Raw genomic sequence first — 16,356 nt, 5'->3', positions numbered from 1 at the left:
AATTAAGAAAAAATAAATAAAGTCAGTGCCCTTCAATTTTAATATTTTGCAAATTCTTACATTCACAAGGTTTTCTGCAATCATCGTAGACCTTGTCTTAACAAAACTGACGTTCATGTTGAGATTGACGTTGGAGCAGCGCTGGGTCAGAATGGAATTGAGTCCGGTGTAATATTGCTCCATAAAGCTCTCGTATTGCGGCAGGCAGAGAGGAGCGACAGCTCCATTGGCTCTGTATGTGACAACTGGAACCACTAGATAGTCGGCCTGCTGGGTGTCTGCAAAATGACATAAAAAATCGTTAGTTAAATTTTATAAAATAATATTAAAAATGAATAAAAGAAGTTAAAACAATTATTCTTTGCAACACGCACCTTCAGAAACGCAGTCAGGCACAACAGCAGTTGGCGTCCACTTTTTCTTTTCTTCGCAGCTGAATGTCTTCGATGGGCTGTTGTCCGTGAATCTGTAAATTCATTTATAAATTAAAATCAGCTGTATTATGCTGGTCACCGTCCAATAAAGAAATTTTTTGAATGCGTTAAAGTACATAAAATTGCAATTTAATTTAAATATGAAATTATAAATTAATTGTCGAGTTACCTGAATCCAGGGTTGCAAGTGGCAATGCATTGAAGGCCACTTTTGTCACCAGGAAGGCAGTTGAGAGCGCCGTTGGCAGGCGCCTTCAGTTCCCAATCAACGCATGGTGTCGCCTGCACTGCTACTTGGAAGTGGCAAGACGCTTGATTTCCAAACTTGTCGGCGGCAACCACGGTGACGTTTTCGAATCCGCCGATGGGAATGGTGGCCTTTTCAGGTACAAAGGTGAGGGTCACGTCGCCTGAGGCGTCGGAAACGTTGACGCGGCGCCTTGTGTCATTGAAGTTGACCACATAGCTGTCCTGCTGGTCGACCAACTCAATCACATAGCTCTGAGGACAGCTCAGTGACGGTGGTGTGTCATCTAAAGTAGTTAAAATAATTAATAAAATAATAAATTTTATTCAGTAGCGCTCAAAATTCTTACCAGGAACAGTGATGTTAATTTCGCAAATGGCAACGTTTCCGTCATAATCAAAGGCAACATATTTCACAACCATGTCCTGGAAAATGGTCACAGGAGTGTGGAAACCAACAGGCTTGACCTCCAGACGGGCAATGCTGCCACTGTTGTCAACAGCGGTGGGCTCAGTAAAGTTCACAGGAAGGAGGCCACTGGCTCCCTTCTGAACCACAATCGGTTGCTGAGGGCAGTTTTGGAACACTGGGGGCTCGTTGTCTAAAATAAAACAAAATTTATGTAAAACAAGCTTGAAAATAATATTATTTTTTATCTTACCAACGCAAGGAGAGAATCCGTAGTCATAGCCGAGCAGAGGCTCTGCAACTGGCTCTTCACAGCCCATGAGTTCAAACTTCAAGCAGGCGTTGTCCATGTAGCTAACAATGCCGAGGATGACGAATCTAGCTTGAACGTACTTGGGCAGAGTGATCATGGCCAGTTCTCCGTAGTTACCAGGGTCACGCATGGTCAGGTTGAAGTTAGGGAAATAGACAACGTAGTTTTCGTTTTCAGCCTGTTTGTAGAAGAACCTGATCTCGGTCGGCCTGCCCACAATGTCGTTGGTGACCACACCCTTAACCAGGATAGCCTTGACCCTGAAGACCTGGCCCATGTCAACACTGACATAGGTGAAGGCCTCTTGCTTGCCGCACCAACCAGTCACAGAGTTCAGACGGACGTTCTTTGCTTCGTAATTAGGCCTAAATAATATATTTAGATTTTTTTAAACAAAAATATTAAAATTTTAATTTTACCTTTCGGAAGTGGCGTTGATAGCGGAGTCAGGGATGCGACCTGAAGAGAGACCAAGAGGTTTGACGACTCTGCACTCAGGTTCGCGCACGCAAGTGATGGGCCTTGGGTTGATGAGAATGTAGCCGGGGCGGTTGCAAGAGAATTCAACTTCGGAGCTCTGTTCGTAGCTCCTAGCAATCTGATATCCGTCAAAAGGTCTGCCAGGGTCTTCGCAAACAGGTCCCTCGCAGCGGAGGTCACCAAAGTCCCAGACACCATTGGCCTGGCACCTGACCACATTGTCATTGTTGCTGGTCTGACCGGCCAACTTGAAAGTGTCTTGGCAGCCGAAGAAGAAGGATGATTGGTATTTGGTGTCCACATATTTGCCGTACTCGGCGCCAGGAGTTGGTGGTGGAGCACCACAGTCCACTCTTGGGCAGGATGGTGCGTAGCCAGAGAGCCAGTAATCAGGGAAACCCTTTGAAAAAGATAAAATTTATTAAATCATGATCAGATTTTAATAAACAAAAAACTTACAGGTTTAGGGTCATAGACACATTGTCTGAAGTTGGAAGAGTATGTTTTGCGCAGCAGGCGTCCATTCACTCCACAACTGATGGTCACGTTCTCACGGAAGGGCACCAAAACGTTATCAGGGTCAGGCCGTATAATTGAGAGTCCCTCAGACTTGTCATCCGGAAGAGACACGCACTGGGCGTCTGTGAAATACGGAATAAATTAAATATTTATTTCTTCTAATTGAGAAAATAAAATAATTACATTGGCACTCTGGCTCGGTTCCATTCCAAACGCCTCCAGAGGTACAGAGCAGGTTGGTGGCGCCGACAAGGACATAGCCAAAGTTGCACTGGAAGCCGACCAGGTCTCCAAAGTGGTATTGCTCCTTGGTGGAGAGAAGAAGGCCATTTTCAGGGGTTTTCAGTTGGGGGCACATGACGGGCACGCAGGTCTTGTTGCGCTGGTAGACGTCTCCGTCGCGCTCTCCAGATTCGCCACTGGCCACGTTGAAGCCTGCGGTTCCATTGGCGCGGAATAGCTCAAATCCATTGTTGCACACGCAGGAAAAGTTTCCAGGGCTGTTTGTAATTATTTAAAATTAGAATGAACTTGAGAAAAAATTAAATATAATAAAAATAATTTTATTAAAAAACGAATTGTGATTTTAAAATTTGCTGTAATTTTTTTTTACCAGTTTGGAAATAGAAAAAAAATGATAAAAAATTTCTCTTAAATTGTTATACTTGTAAATTTAAATAGCTCATTGTACCTGTTGATGCATTTCTGGTCGCAGCCACCGTTGTTGACGGCGCACTCATTGATATCACCACACTCCAACCTGGTGCATCCCATCAGTTCCAATTTCATGCAAGGTGCATTCTTAAAGTCTTGAATCTTGAACCTGATATATTGGGCTTCGATGGGCAGAGGAAGATTGAGAACGCTCAGGGTGGGTTCGAGAATTCTGAATTCGACTGGAGTTCCATCAGGGTTGGTATAATCGCGGAAAACATCAGTCAGATTGTTTGTGTACTAAAATATATTTTTTTAAATTTTTTTAATTTAAAAAATAAATAAATAAAATAAAAAGCCTTACTTGAATTCTGACAGCAGAGGTGAAGGCAAGGTTGCCGTCTTGACGAGGCACACTGTGCGTCCTGAAGCCCCTGAGTACAGTAGGCGCCTTCATGTCAACCATGATCCAGTTTGTGCCCTGTTCAGGGTTGGCACCGCACCAGCCAGTGGCGCTGTTGAGACGCACGTTTTCCTTTTCAAAACCACGCTCGGCGCTCGACACGGTGATGGACTCGTCAGGGATGCCTCCTGCGCTCAGGCCGAGGTCACTAACAGGTCTGCACTCAAGACTGGGAGCAAAGCCACGCCTGCACTTGCAGTGGAAGGCGCCGGGAGTGTTAACGCACTCGGTCGAGGCCAAATCGCAGCCAGAGCTGGCGCACTCGTTCACATCTAGATTTAATTAAGAGAGTGAATTTAAGAAAAAGTTTATAAAAAAAAGTAAAGAACTTTGCTTCATCGACATAAAAAGATACTAGTTTATTTGATAAATACTAATTGGCCAAATTTAAACTTGGCTTAACTATTTACATATTAAATTTTAAATAGAATGTAAGTCAAGGAAACACTTAATAGAGGTTATTTTGAGCATAAATTACCTTCACACGTTGGCAAGTCTTCAAACTGCTCGTCTTCACCGCAGCGCACAATGTTGGAGCCAATAAGCCTGAAGCCTCTGTGACATTGAATTCTGGCCTCATCTCCATACAGGTACTTGCGAGAAACGTCAGTGACAAATCCATTCTTAATCTTTGGCAAATCATAGCAGTGCAGGCCTGTAAACAATTGCAAAAATAATTTAGGTTAAATAAATATTTTTTTTATTTATAAAAATGTGGCTTAGATATTTTTATAAAATAAAATTAATAAATCTTACGAGAGCAAGTGGGGACATCTCCGGACCAAGTTCCATTGCTTGAGCAAAGAATGACTGGAGCTCCATTTCGGACGTAGCCAGGATCACACTCGAACCTGATAATGGTTCCGTAGGTGCGTCCGCCTCCGTTCATGATGGTGGCGTTTCCATTTACAATGTCAGGAAGAGGAGCGCACTGGGAGGCCAAGCAGGTGGGCAACTTTTCCCAGTGGCCGTCGGCGGCGCAAGAGACCATCTCGACAGGCTCACCAGTTGGGAAGGCAAAACCGGCATAACACTGATAGGTCGCTTGTCCTCGGTAGGTCACATTGGTCGAGCCAATCGAGAATCCGTTGTCAATTTGTGGCACAGGTCCACAGTAAACCTCTGCGAAATAATTTCATTTTTATTAAAAAAAAAATATTTGTTCATTAAATCTTTTAGCTTTATTCAAAAAATTAATATATTTTATTTAATAATTTGATTTACTGTAAAATTAAAATTTCTTCTCGTTTTTTTTTTCTTAATATTCTAAATTAAAATTACCTTGGCATTTGGGGATATAAGCAATGGACCATTCTCCTCCAGGCATGCACTCGGTGACGAGCTTCTGCTTTCCAGTGGCAAACTCCTGTCCTCTGGGGCAGGTGAAAGTTACCACAGTTCCAAAAGCAGTGTCCCTGCTGGACGCCTGAGCGCCCTCGCCGGGCTGCAAAACTGGGCAGTCGGCAGAGAAAGTTGCCTTCCAGCCGCCGGCGGTGTGCAGAGGGTCGCTTATGAATCGCACCAGCATTGCTCCAGAATTGGCGGTCAGAGTGATGCGGGGCCTGCTGGAGGCCGTGAAGCCCTCGCCAGGGTGCAGCCTGAGTCCGCTGGTGGAGGCGCCATCGTAGATCTGAACAAAGTCGCTCTGGTGGACCTCAAAATCGTCGAACTTAAGGGACATTGGGCCGCCTCCAGGTCTTCTGATTGTGTACAAACACTCCTGGTTGTTGGGGTAGTTGGAGAGGCCGAAAGCAGGCGAGGTGATGGTTCCATTAGCGGCGAAAAGGGTCGAGCGACAACCTTCAGAGTATTTGATTTTGAAACCTCTCTTCGAGTCTCCAAGAACGGACTTGAAGTAGACATAGAGTTGGTTTCCAGTGGACATGACCAGGCGAGGGTTTTCATCCAAAGAGCCAGAAATGTCAGCCAAGGCAAGATCCCTTGGTGAGGAGCCGTCACGGATGATGATTGAATCGCGACCCTTTTCCAAATCCAAGTCCTCAAACTGTAACCAAATTAAAAAATTTAAAAAAAATATATATATAAATTTTGATAAAAAAAATGGTAATAATTTTTGAAATAGAAATGTTTTTACTTACATCAAGTGAAATGATCTTTCCGGGTTGAGCAGTAATAATGTAAAGACACTCGAGTCCACCAGGGTAGTTGGCAGGGTATCCAGGGGATGAAAGTTCCTGCATCTGTCCAGTAGCCTTGAGGTTGCCCAGGCAAGACTGAGGCTCCGTCTTCCACGAAGCCCTGAAGCCCTTCCTCTCCACCGAAGCGTCTGAACTGAATTTGACGACCATGAAGTTCGAGGCAGAGACGAACAGCCGCGTGCTGAGGTCCTGCTTTCCAGACAGAGTGGCCAAAGGAGCGGCCTCACGTTCAGTGCGGCCACCGGCCAAAACGGTCACCGTGTCAAATCCACGCTCGGTTTCAAAGTCCTGGAACTGCAGCAGGATGTTGTGACCGCTGGGACCTTCCAGGGTCCATTTGCAGTCGGCCAGGGACGAGTACTTGTGCGGGTAGCCAGGGCTCTCCAAAACATCGCCGCCGCTGGCTGAGTAGAAACGGCACAAATTGGGACAGTCCAGCTCGTCGGAGCCGTCGCCGCAGTCGTCGGTTTTGTCGCACTTGAAGGCGGAATTTATGCACTTGCCATTCGAACAGTGGAATGAACCTAAAAAGGAAATAGAGAGAATTTGATAAAAATAAAGTTCATCTTTGGTAAAATAGAAAATTAAAAGTTTTCACGTTTTAATGTTTTTCTAATTGAGTTGCGTAAAGAGATTCATGAATGCAAATTAAGTTTTATAAATATAAAGAAACTAAAATTTGACTTAAATTAATAGATAAATTTAAATATTAAGAATATATGGAACGCAATCATATTTAATTAAAATAATTCTTTATATATTTAAAATCTTTTCTTTTTTTAATTTAAATTTACAAATTATATTTAAGGAAGACGTTACAAAATAATGATAAAAGAAGTAACTATGAATGCAAAAAAAAATTATCAATAATAAATCTCTTTTTTTAAAGAGGCGTATTATAAAAATGATTTTATTACCTGCAGGACAGGCGTTGGCGCGGCACATGAAGGGCAACAGACTTTCGCACGTGGTCAGCTCCCATGATTGGGCGTCGTCAGTAAGGGCCACGTCGACGCAAACGCCAGACTTGGGGTCAGGCTGCTGCTGCTCCCAGAAACCTAGAGTGACAAACAAAAAGGAAATATTAGCCACTTCCGAATAATCATAATAATGCAACTAGGCTGATAGGTGAAAGCACAGAGACGGAGCGAGTCGCCTTTTCATGCGCTTCGAGAAAGGAACGGTGAAGATATTGGCAGGCGGTCTTTATTGCTACGATTCGCACGCCTGTCTCCGACTGAACAAAAAGCATTCAATTTTTGAATTAAATAAATTGGAAGTAGCAAGAAAATCTTGTCCATGGGAAACTTCCTCCAAAAGTGACAATTACGGTAAATTTACTGTCAATCTCGAACAGACAAATCGGGTCCTGCGCGACACTTGAGCAATAAAATTACGGAGCGAATGGGAAGAAAGTGTCAGTGAGTGAATTCGGCTGCTGCGCTGGGAACCGGAATCGCTCGCTTGCTTGCGTAACGACGCGACCATAAAGTGACCACTTTATTGACACTCGGACAAAAAAAAAGGTGAAATTATTTCATTTTCGGAATGACAGGCTGCGGTTTCGATTGGCCCAGGGCGCGTCATAAACTGCGATAATTACAGGATGCCACACGCGTGTGGGTCGATCCTCCAGTTAGATAATCACAGATAGCTCCTCAGCTAGGCGGGCAATTAAAGATATATTATTTTTCATCTTCGCGATACCTAGAACTTGTAAATCAGAGCCGCCGCCCAGCCAATAACCTCCGAAATATTTTCTCAGGTGGGCTAAAAATACATAAAAATTAAAAGTTACCTGAGTACTGGGAAACGAGGAGACCGGCGGCCGCTTCCAAAGTGTTGGTCCTGAGATCATCGAGAGAGGTCAACCCCAGCCAGTATTTGGGGTTGGAGCCTCCTGATGGTGAACCAAGACTTCTGGCCGCCAGGCTGGCTGTGGCGTTGTTTTCGTCGTAAGACTCGACCAGCACCAAGTGACTGCCATACCTGAAATCAAAAGGAGAAAAATGATGAGTTTTGAATTAAAACAAATTTTTAATATGTTATTTTATTTTAAAATCATTAAATTTTCGCTATCAATAGTTACGCAAAATTTAATATATTTTGATTATTACTTTCCAAAGTTCAAATTTTAAAGTGCCTTTTAGGAATAAGTATTTCTAAAGTGAAATTGACAAAATACAAATCAGCCAAGGAGAAATTTGCGGCGCACGTGCATCATCAAAAGTGACAATAAAGAAAAGTCACTTGAAGAGAAACGGCATGAGAGCAAAAAAATTGGATCAATCGCTGTGTGGCGCACAGGTGAATTTGTCATGCCTCCAGAGAGCAACAAGTTGAGAGTTCAGCGAGCGGCAACTTTTCTTTCCCCGGTAAGTGCATTTTGGCTGACTTTTCAGTCACGACTCTCATGCTGGTACAGCACTCCTTTCTTATAAATAATGTACGACTCGATTGGCGAACAAACACGGCGCGTTTATTAGTGTCAGAAACAGAGACTCGGCGCGCCAAGAAAATCGCCAAATCACACGTTGCGATGCAAATTATTTTGAGTTTGATGGCCAAGTAATGGGCCGCGAAAAGGGGGTTTGGCTTGATAAAGGTGAAAGATGGCACGGAATATAAATTGAAAAAATTGCCATTTTGCGATAGAGGAAAGGAGAAATCGAGTCGTGCGGAATGCGTTGCTTCACGGAATGAGAATTTCCGCAATCTTAAAATAAATCTTCAGAGTTCACGTTTTTAGTTTGCCGCCGGGAGACATTAATTTAGCTTTATGCCCTTTTGTTGTACAGGTGAAGCAGTCGGCACAATCGACATTCATAAAACTATTGCAAAAAAAAATTAAAAAAAAAATTCTATTTTCCTTCCAGAGTGCAATGCGGCCTGATTATATAAAAGACATTGCTATAGTAAAATATATATAAATTAATACTTAATTTTAAAATAAACTGTTCTTTTGTGACCAATATCATTTTTAAAAAAAATTTCAATTCTAAAATATTCAAAATAAATTGAAATCAAATAAACTGTACTGAATTTGTAACGATTGACCTAAATTTAATTGAAGTTCACGTACCAGGAAAGAATATCAATGAGTTTGAACTTTTTAATTAAAATGGGTATCACGCTCATTCCGATTCAAGTAAATAAGTTGTTCAAATCCCACGATGCCTCGCTTCATGTCCGCCCTCGCTGAATTACCATTTAACTTTTCGTTCGGTTTGCAAATTAACAATTCAACCTCACGACGGAGAACGATGAAAGGTGCTTGGAATTGGATCTGGCCGCGCACAAAGCCCATAACGCGGATCGTGAGCGAAATAGCCGAGTAGCAGTGGTAGAGATTCCGGCACCTGATTCCCGTACTAATAGGGAGCAAAGTAAAATATATAATGGTCGTGATATGCGCTGGCATTCGTAGCCTACTTCATGTAAAATTATTTCTCGTTGCTGCGAGTCGCGTCCCCTGCCGTGAATCACCACTCAGAGATGAGCCAATCCTTGCTTGGCAATCTTTAAATGTCAAACGCCGCCTCTGCACCTAAATTACATCTTTCCATATTGTTATTCACGCGGCGTTACTTTCACTTGTACATAAAGAAAGAGCTTCATTCTGACATGCACCATTGGGCTGCTCGGAGAACTTTTGAATCTTGAATGAAAAACGTCAAGCATTGTTTGAAAAATTATCCACGGAAAATTCATGTTTATTGCCGTTGTCTTATTTCTGTAACGCAGCTAGATCTTCGCCCACGTAATAACCTGTATAAGCCCAAGAAATTTTTCTCATGAAATTGCGTTAGAATCAATGAAGCTTAAACTGTAAATTCTATAAGAAAGAAGTATAAATATCGTGTCATACTAAGAATTTGTAATTCAGATAGATTTGAATGTGTAAGATGTTGATTGAGGAAAAAATTTTCTAATTTACTTACCTTAAAGCTAATTTAATATTATTTTCAATAATAAACATAATTTAATTCCTGATTTCACTTGCTTTCAAAACAATGATTTTGTAAAAAACTTCCATAGATTTTGGATTTAAGAAAAGTTTATTATGTTAAAAACGATCTGTTACAGTTAATATTAATATAAGAGTAAGATTGATAATATATTGTACGATCTCGATTTAATTAAAATTAAGACAATGAAATAAAACTATTCCATTTTTTTTTTATCTTCTACCTCTGGACAAAATAACTTTCGTGATTTTAAAAATGCAAAACAAAAGAACATTCAACTCTATTGAACTCTATTAAAAATTATTAAGGAATTCTTAGATAATTGCTTTCATTTTTAAAAAGGAGCGCGTGTATAAAAAAAAAATTTGCTCCGTCAATTGGAAAGAAAACCACAGAAGAGTGAATCTTTTTGCCTATACATTAAAGCAATTAGCACCGTAGCTGCGAAAACCGCGAACTTATTTTCCTTCTAATTACAAAAGAAGCCAACGTCCTGCACGCGAGAAAACCTTTGAATATATCAGACAAAAGGCAGCGAAGGATTAGAATAAAAAATTGGACGATTATCCAACTCCGTCCGCCGAACTCTCGGCTTGATTAACATAATGACTGTCAAAGAAGGGGCCACAGGTGAATTTGACCCGGAAGGCACGCGAAGGTGCGGCCGAGCCGGCCGGCCGGCACCCTGAGAGAGAGACCTGCGCGCCTGCGTCTTCCTCAAAGACGATCAGGTGCACACGGGCGGCAAAAGGTCTTTGACCGCGCAGCAAAGACGCACACCGCAGATCGACTGATTTGAATAGTTTCGCGGCCTGATCGGGAAGTAGTGAGTGAGCTCGGATTTATGACGCAGGAAGGAAAGGAATTATTAATAAAAACGTGTGACTGACTATTAATTTTTGAATTGCGCTCAAATTGGTCATGGCGATTCGGAAGTTATGCCAAATTCACGCAAGGCTGATTTGCATTGAAAAGCAGGCGCTTAATTTGGGCACGCAAATTTCATGCTTGGTCGGTCAATGGACTCGTAAAATAAAATTAAATAAATCTACCAATTCTGGTTGAACTTACCTTCTGCAGATTTCTACAGCTTTTTGCCATGAATGTCTTATACTGAAAAATTTGTAACAGTGCAGTCCTCTCATCTCCCATCCTGTAACAAAATAAAACATTCATGAGAAGAAGAAAACTATAATTGGGCCATTAAAATCTGGTTTTGCTAAAATAAAATATCTATCTGATACGTTTTTGGCTCAAAACTAGTTCTGCGAGATGAATTAGCCCGTCAAATGGCCCGTTGCTTTATTTTCCTCCAATAAAATAATTGAGCAAGTTGAATTAGAGAATCTCGTTTGCTGGAAGGAAAGGGTTTCCCTCTCGCAGCTGCGGCACCAGGAATTAATAATACCGTTCAGCAATCGCACTCTCAGATCTAATTACTCATGCAACCGTTCATTAAAATCACCGCTTCTCCGGCAGTGAATGTCCACGGCAGACACGAATAATTTCCTCCTTATAGTCTAAGAAACCTTCCGCACGCAATTTAATTTTTGTTTTTAAATTCAAAAACAGGTCTGCGAGGGTACATGTTGAAAAAATTGCCGAAGTAATAAATATTTATCAAGTGCATACATTTACAACAGTAATGCACAAGAAAATGCGCGACACACTTGACCGTGACCGCTGCGGCAGTTTCTTTTAGAGGTCAAGTCGCGCCGTTTTATTTCCACCTTTCCTGTGTGCTCGATAATGAAACGCTGTAAATTACATGCGGCCTCTTCTCGTCTCGTCATTATACATTTCAACCGATAGGCCAACGCATTTTTTCACTGACTGACTGAGAAAGAGACGGATGCACGTCATAATTTTGGGTTGTGTAAGCGCCTTGTAGTCCGAGCCCAGTGTAATTGTTGTCTGGCTTGGCCGGGCTCGGATTTCTTGAAGACTTCCTTCATTTTTTGGCTTATCTCGGATAGAGCATCGGCTCGCCACAAAATAATGGGCTGATTATAATGAACGAGAACGCACAGGACAAGAACCTGGTTAATTTCCAAATCAAGAGCTGCTCTCAATAACCAAGCCCAAAAAGGGAAACCGGCAACTGAGTTAATAAAAATTTATATTCCCTTTCATTTTGTTATCAATAAAATAATGATTAGACTTTAATGCAGTTTCCTTGCTTCGATCTTTCCATCAATTTAAGAAATGAAGCTCTCAGCAGTTGCGACAAACTACAATTGGGGATGAAAAGGTCATAAATTGAGAGCAACTCTAACTAAAAAAAAAAAATAGCTAAGCAATTATTAAAGTAAGATAAAAATAAATAAATAATACTTTAAATTTATAATTTCATTTAATCTTCTTGATAGACTTAATTTAAAATATGATTATCTAAATAAGTCTGGTATTTTTCCTTTCCAATATGTTTTTCGTTCATTTAAAAAGAATCTCGAACGAAAATTAGATTTTTTTTATGCTTCTAGCAAAATAAGAGATTGACTTTTGGAACCATAAAACGTTTTTAACTGTATCTCCTCACAATCAAATTAACGCCAGCAGCCTCCCGATATGAATTAAAAAAGGCGTACTTTACAGCAGCTCGTCTTTTCTCTCCGCATGCAAACAATTCTGGTGAAGCATAAAATTAATCTGGCCACCGCCGCTCTCGGAACGAGATGAATGACCAACATTTAAAGAGGCCATCAGGAGCGCATTTCATTGTTTTACTTTGGTGAAAAACGGCCGGCAAGTTGTCTGGCAAGAATGAGAGTTGCTGCCGCTGAGCGTAAATAGAATGAAGAGAGAAAAAATAAACAACACACAGAGTGTCGTGTGTAGAGTAATGGTATATAAAATAATGACGATGGGAATCAATCTGCAGACAACTGAGAAGTGCGCTCCATATTAGGGCCACTCGAAACTCAGCTTCGATTAATCCGCATTTCTCGTTTTCTCTTTCTTGCCTGCAGTTCCACTCGGAAATACTATATAATGGAATTAAACTTGCAAACTAAATAGTATTTTTACATGAGAATTAACTTACCAGGATAAATTCAATTGCTTTCCAAAAATTAAAGATCTCATGTTTCCAAAACTTTCATGTCATGACTAAATTTGTAGCTATTTTTATCTTTTATTCACTCGTTATTAAAATAAAAGGTAAAATTGAAAAATATATCTTTTTGCGTCAGATTGAGCGGCCCGTTTTCCATTTCAACACAAAGTTTTGATGGATTTTATGTTTTGTGAGTGTTAGAAAGCTGTGCGGTAATGACAGCGATAAATTAGGCACGAAAATGAAAAAAAAATGGGACGTCAAACCATCACGATTCTTTAAGCATTTTTGTTATTTATTATGATGAAAACGCTAGAACAGCGCAGAATTTTTTTTTAGAAGGCGCCTCAGGGGCCAGACTGCATGGGCATTTGATAGTGTGCATCATCGCGCAGAGTATGTGGGTCGTAATGCGCTCTTTGGAAGCCCTTCAGGTCTCTTCTTTGTCTTACAATATGCATTCAGTGGGCCGCTTGTGTGCCACTTTTATCGCAGCTCATTGAACTCCCGCAGCTGCTAAAGTTGCGGTTTTAATTGAAATTGCATTCCTGATTTGAATGGAAGACTTTTTATCAAAAGAATTGGAACAAGTTGATACAAATAAAATTTGCATAAAAAAGTATAAGCGTGCTTTACGTGAACTTCAATACTGCGCTTGTCACGTTTCCGAGTGGTATATGTGAAAAAATGCGAAAGTTTCTCTCGTGCGAGAGACGAAAAAGTTGCGATGTTGAGTAAATCGAATTTGATGGATCGCCCTCGAAACTAGATCACTGGAGAAAAACGTGACTTGACACTGACCCAGTGTTATTTTGCTGTATGTATTCTGGTGGCCTCTAATTTCCCAAGTAAAACAAGTGAGAGAAGTGATCAAATTTATTTAAATTAAAAATTATGCATTAATAAAGTATTGATAATTTTATTTTTTTTACATATAGTAAATACCAAATTATTTCATAGTTACAAGTGAAACATAATAGAAAATATGATAAATAAGAAATTATTTTGAAAATATAATGAAATGAAATAATGATGAAAAATATATTAACGTTTTCTTGTTTTATCAAATTTAATATAATTTTAAAAATTAGTAAACACTAATATGACAAATGATACATCTTAAAAGATAATTTTTCTTTATTTTAAATTTTTTAAATATATTACATTATAAAATGCTTTGTTTTTTATTTTATTTAAAATGATATTTAAGTTTTTAATAAAACTGTGTATAAGAAATTTATTTAAAAAAATATATATAATTTAAACATAAAAAATTGTATAAGAGTTAATCTCCACAAAGGTTAACACTAGATAATTGTAATTAATTAAAATGATACAGTTCCGTAAGTAATTCATTCTTCATAGTTCATTTCAAACATTATCATTATCATACTATGACTCAAATCAAAAGCGGCTGAGATCACTTAATCTCGGACAAGACCTCTGAAAAGTTTTCACTTTTTGCCTCTTTGGCAGCGGCAGGATTGATGAAGGGCCACGTTAGTGTCCAACTGAGCACCTCTTAAATTTTCCACTGGCTGCCTCCGTTTGGTGGCAAAAAACAAACAGGAGGTCCGGCCCGCATTGGCCGCGAAAACCGACCGAACCGCACGTCGGTGTCAAACAACTTTTTGCCCACCGCTCTTCTAATAAATATTCAGAGCCGACCTAGCCTGATACGTGAGCAAGCGTAAAGTCGAGAGAGTTCGTTGACTCTAATTCTTTTCTCTTTCATTCCAGCTTAATTTTTTGATTGGAATTAACGCGCGGGGAACAAAAAGCTACATAGAGAAACCAAACGCGTGTGATTTGATTCGCGCCAGCGCGAAAATTACATTCGCGTCTGTTGGGAAAATGTTTTATAATTGGACCTCTCGCATGCATTTAAAAAAGCGTCGATTCGCACCGAGGGTTTGCGGAGGCAGATGGCGTGTCCAAAAATTAGATTAAAAATAAAACGAATTTTCAGCCCTTTTTTTACCAACTTGATTCCATCTGGTCAAAGCATTTTTTTAAATCATGATTTTCTTCCACTTTGTGTGCATAAAAAAATAGCCTTTTTGTATTAAAATTGAAAAAAAAAATCTATTTTTACTTTTTAAAAAGTATTTTAAAATTTTAATCTTCTGTATGCGTGTGCATATTTAAAGGCCACATTTATTTATTGCACCTTGGTGGCGCAATTCCAACTGCAATTAGAAACATTTCCATCTCTGTTGAAGCGTTCCTTTTAACATTTTAACTGATGTCGACGAGTCCTGTATGTGATAAATCGCGTTTCACAAGCTTTTTGAATACTAATTTTTGGTAACGAGGTCGAGCGTTTTGTAATCCGCTGATTATTTTCCAGCACCGACCCGTTGGAAATGGAATATCTGGCTAATCTTCCGACCATTCATGAATAATTTCAATGGACAATGGCGTGAACAGCTCAATTATTTATTAATGCTGCCAGCGTGCGCATGACCATTACTTCAATGTACTATTCTTTAGTTGGCTATCGGCCTGACAAAGATGCCGATCAGATGATTCACATTCCAAAAGTAGCAAATTAATCTTGCAATACGTTCATGAAAATAGGGCGTAAAAATTAAATTGATTGTTTTAATTCAACCAAATTTTAAAAACTATTTTTAATTTTAAATATACATACGTCTGCTCTTTTGATGAAATTGTTTACGAAGCTGAAGTTATTTCATTTCAAAATTTTTATCAATTCATTTTTTTGTTTAATTTGTACTTTAATTTCTTAGACACCATTATAATTCCTTTTCGTTCTGCATTTTAATTGACTTCACCACTGTATATATATTATTTGAATTTACACTCAGTTTGTTAATTAACAAATTAATTTTTAATTCCATTAAAAAGCAGAGTATTCTTGTAATAATTCTACAGCAAGAACGGCCGCGAGTTCTGCTCTAGAGGAGCTACGTCTCCCTGCGTCGTAACTGTAAATTGGTAATTATATCAGATGAAATAATAAAGGCGAGTCTGCTCTGACTCAGCCAGCCACTCGGATACATTTTCATACACAACAATTCGCTCTCCGCGTGCAAAGTGCTTTAGCTGTACATTTAATTTCCCATATCTGCAGCGCCTGCTGGCCACCGAGTTCTTTTCATTTCAAAAGCGCCGGTTCGCGCAGTTCGAATCAAAACACACTCGCGCGTTGTTCCACGATGAAAACAAACAAACGAACCAACGAGAGAGCACAAAATCAACCACGCATTCAACCTGCGATAGCAGCGAAAACGATTGTGCGAACTTTATTGAAATTCACGCTCTGCTGAATCGGACAGGTCAATTTTCGGAGGAAAGAAGAGAATAAAAAACAGTATTATTTCTTATGCCGAGTGATTTTTGTAATTAATGTTATAAAAGTAAGAAGCCAATTGTGAGGAAATTCAGTAAGTGTGGTTGAAATAAATTTATTTTGCAAAGTTTTTTCAATAAATTTGATAAATTTTTTATAGACACTCATTTTTGGCAAGGGGTTTAGTTAGTTGTTGGTAAAATAGTTGGAATTTTGTGTAAATAGTGTAAAATAGTGTAAAAAAATTTGCCCAAAAAAAAATTCCGTAATTAACATAGTTTTATTTTTATTTTGCTCTAAATATCTGTCAAATCAATAAGTATTAAATTTTATTTTAGAG

General features: G+C 39.6%; 1 protein-coding gene across 4 annotated transcripts in view; it reads right to left on the bottom strand.

Annotated features, from left to right (window-relative positions):
• LOC132198041 (uncharacterized) overlaps positions 1 to 16,356 on the bottom strand; it is a 53,965-nt gene that overhangs the window by 9,575 nt on the left and 28,034 nt on the right. For all 4 annotated transcript variants that reach the window (XM_059621766.1, XM_059621767.1, XM_059621768.1 and 1 more), the window contains exons 4-20: positions 10,717 to 10,798; positions 7,476 to 7,666; positions 6,595 to 6,735; positions 5,618 to 6,201; positions 4,800 to 5,523; positions 4,275 to 4,640; positions 3,997 to 4,173; positions 3,420 to 3,790; positions 3,093 to 3,355; positions 2,585 to 2,901; positions 2,342 to 2,523; positions 1,822 to 2,282; positions 1,343 to 1,767; positions 1,031 to 1,282; positions 604 to 967; positions 375 to 466; positions 61 to 278 (exon numbers count right to left, since the gene is read on the bottom strand). In XM_059621766.1, the coding sequence (XP_059477749.1) occupies positions 61 to 278; positions 375 to 466; positions 604 to 967; positions 1,031 to 1,282; positions 1,343 to 1,767; positions 1,822 to 2,282; positions 2,342 to 2,523; positions 2,585 to 2,901; positions 3,093 to 3,355; positions 3,420 to 3,790; positions 3,997 to 4,173; positions 4,275 to 4,640; positions 4,800 to 5,523; positions 5,618 to 6,201; positions 6,595 to 6,735; positions 7,476 to 7,666; positions 10,717 to 10,798 (5,210 nt within the window). The remainder of the gene's footprint in view (positions 1 to 60; positions 279 to 374; positions 467 to 603; positions 968 to 1,030; positions 1,283 to 1,342; positions 1,768 to 1,821; positions 2,283 to 2,341; positions 2,524 to 2,584; positions 2,902 to 3,092; positions 3,356 to 3,419; positions 3,791 to 3,996; positions 4,174 to 4,274; positions 4,641 to 4,799; positions 5,524 to 5,617; positions 6,202 to 6,594; positions 6,736 to 7,475; positions 7,667 to 10,716; positions 10,799 to 16,356) is intronic.

This window comes from Neocloeon triangulifer, unplaced genomic scaffold, assembly GCF_031216515.1.
Source record: "Neocloeon triangulifer isolate White Clay Creek 2 clone unplaced genomic scaffold, ASM3121651v1 ptg000012l, whole genome shotgun sequence".
NCBI lineage: Eukaryota > Metazoa > Arthropoda > Insecta > Ephemeroptera > Baetidae > Neocloeon > Neocloeon triangulifer.
This window is presented reverse-complemented; position numbering and strand designations above follow the sequence as displayed.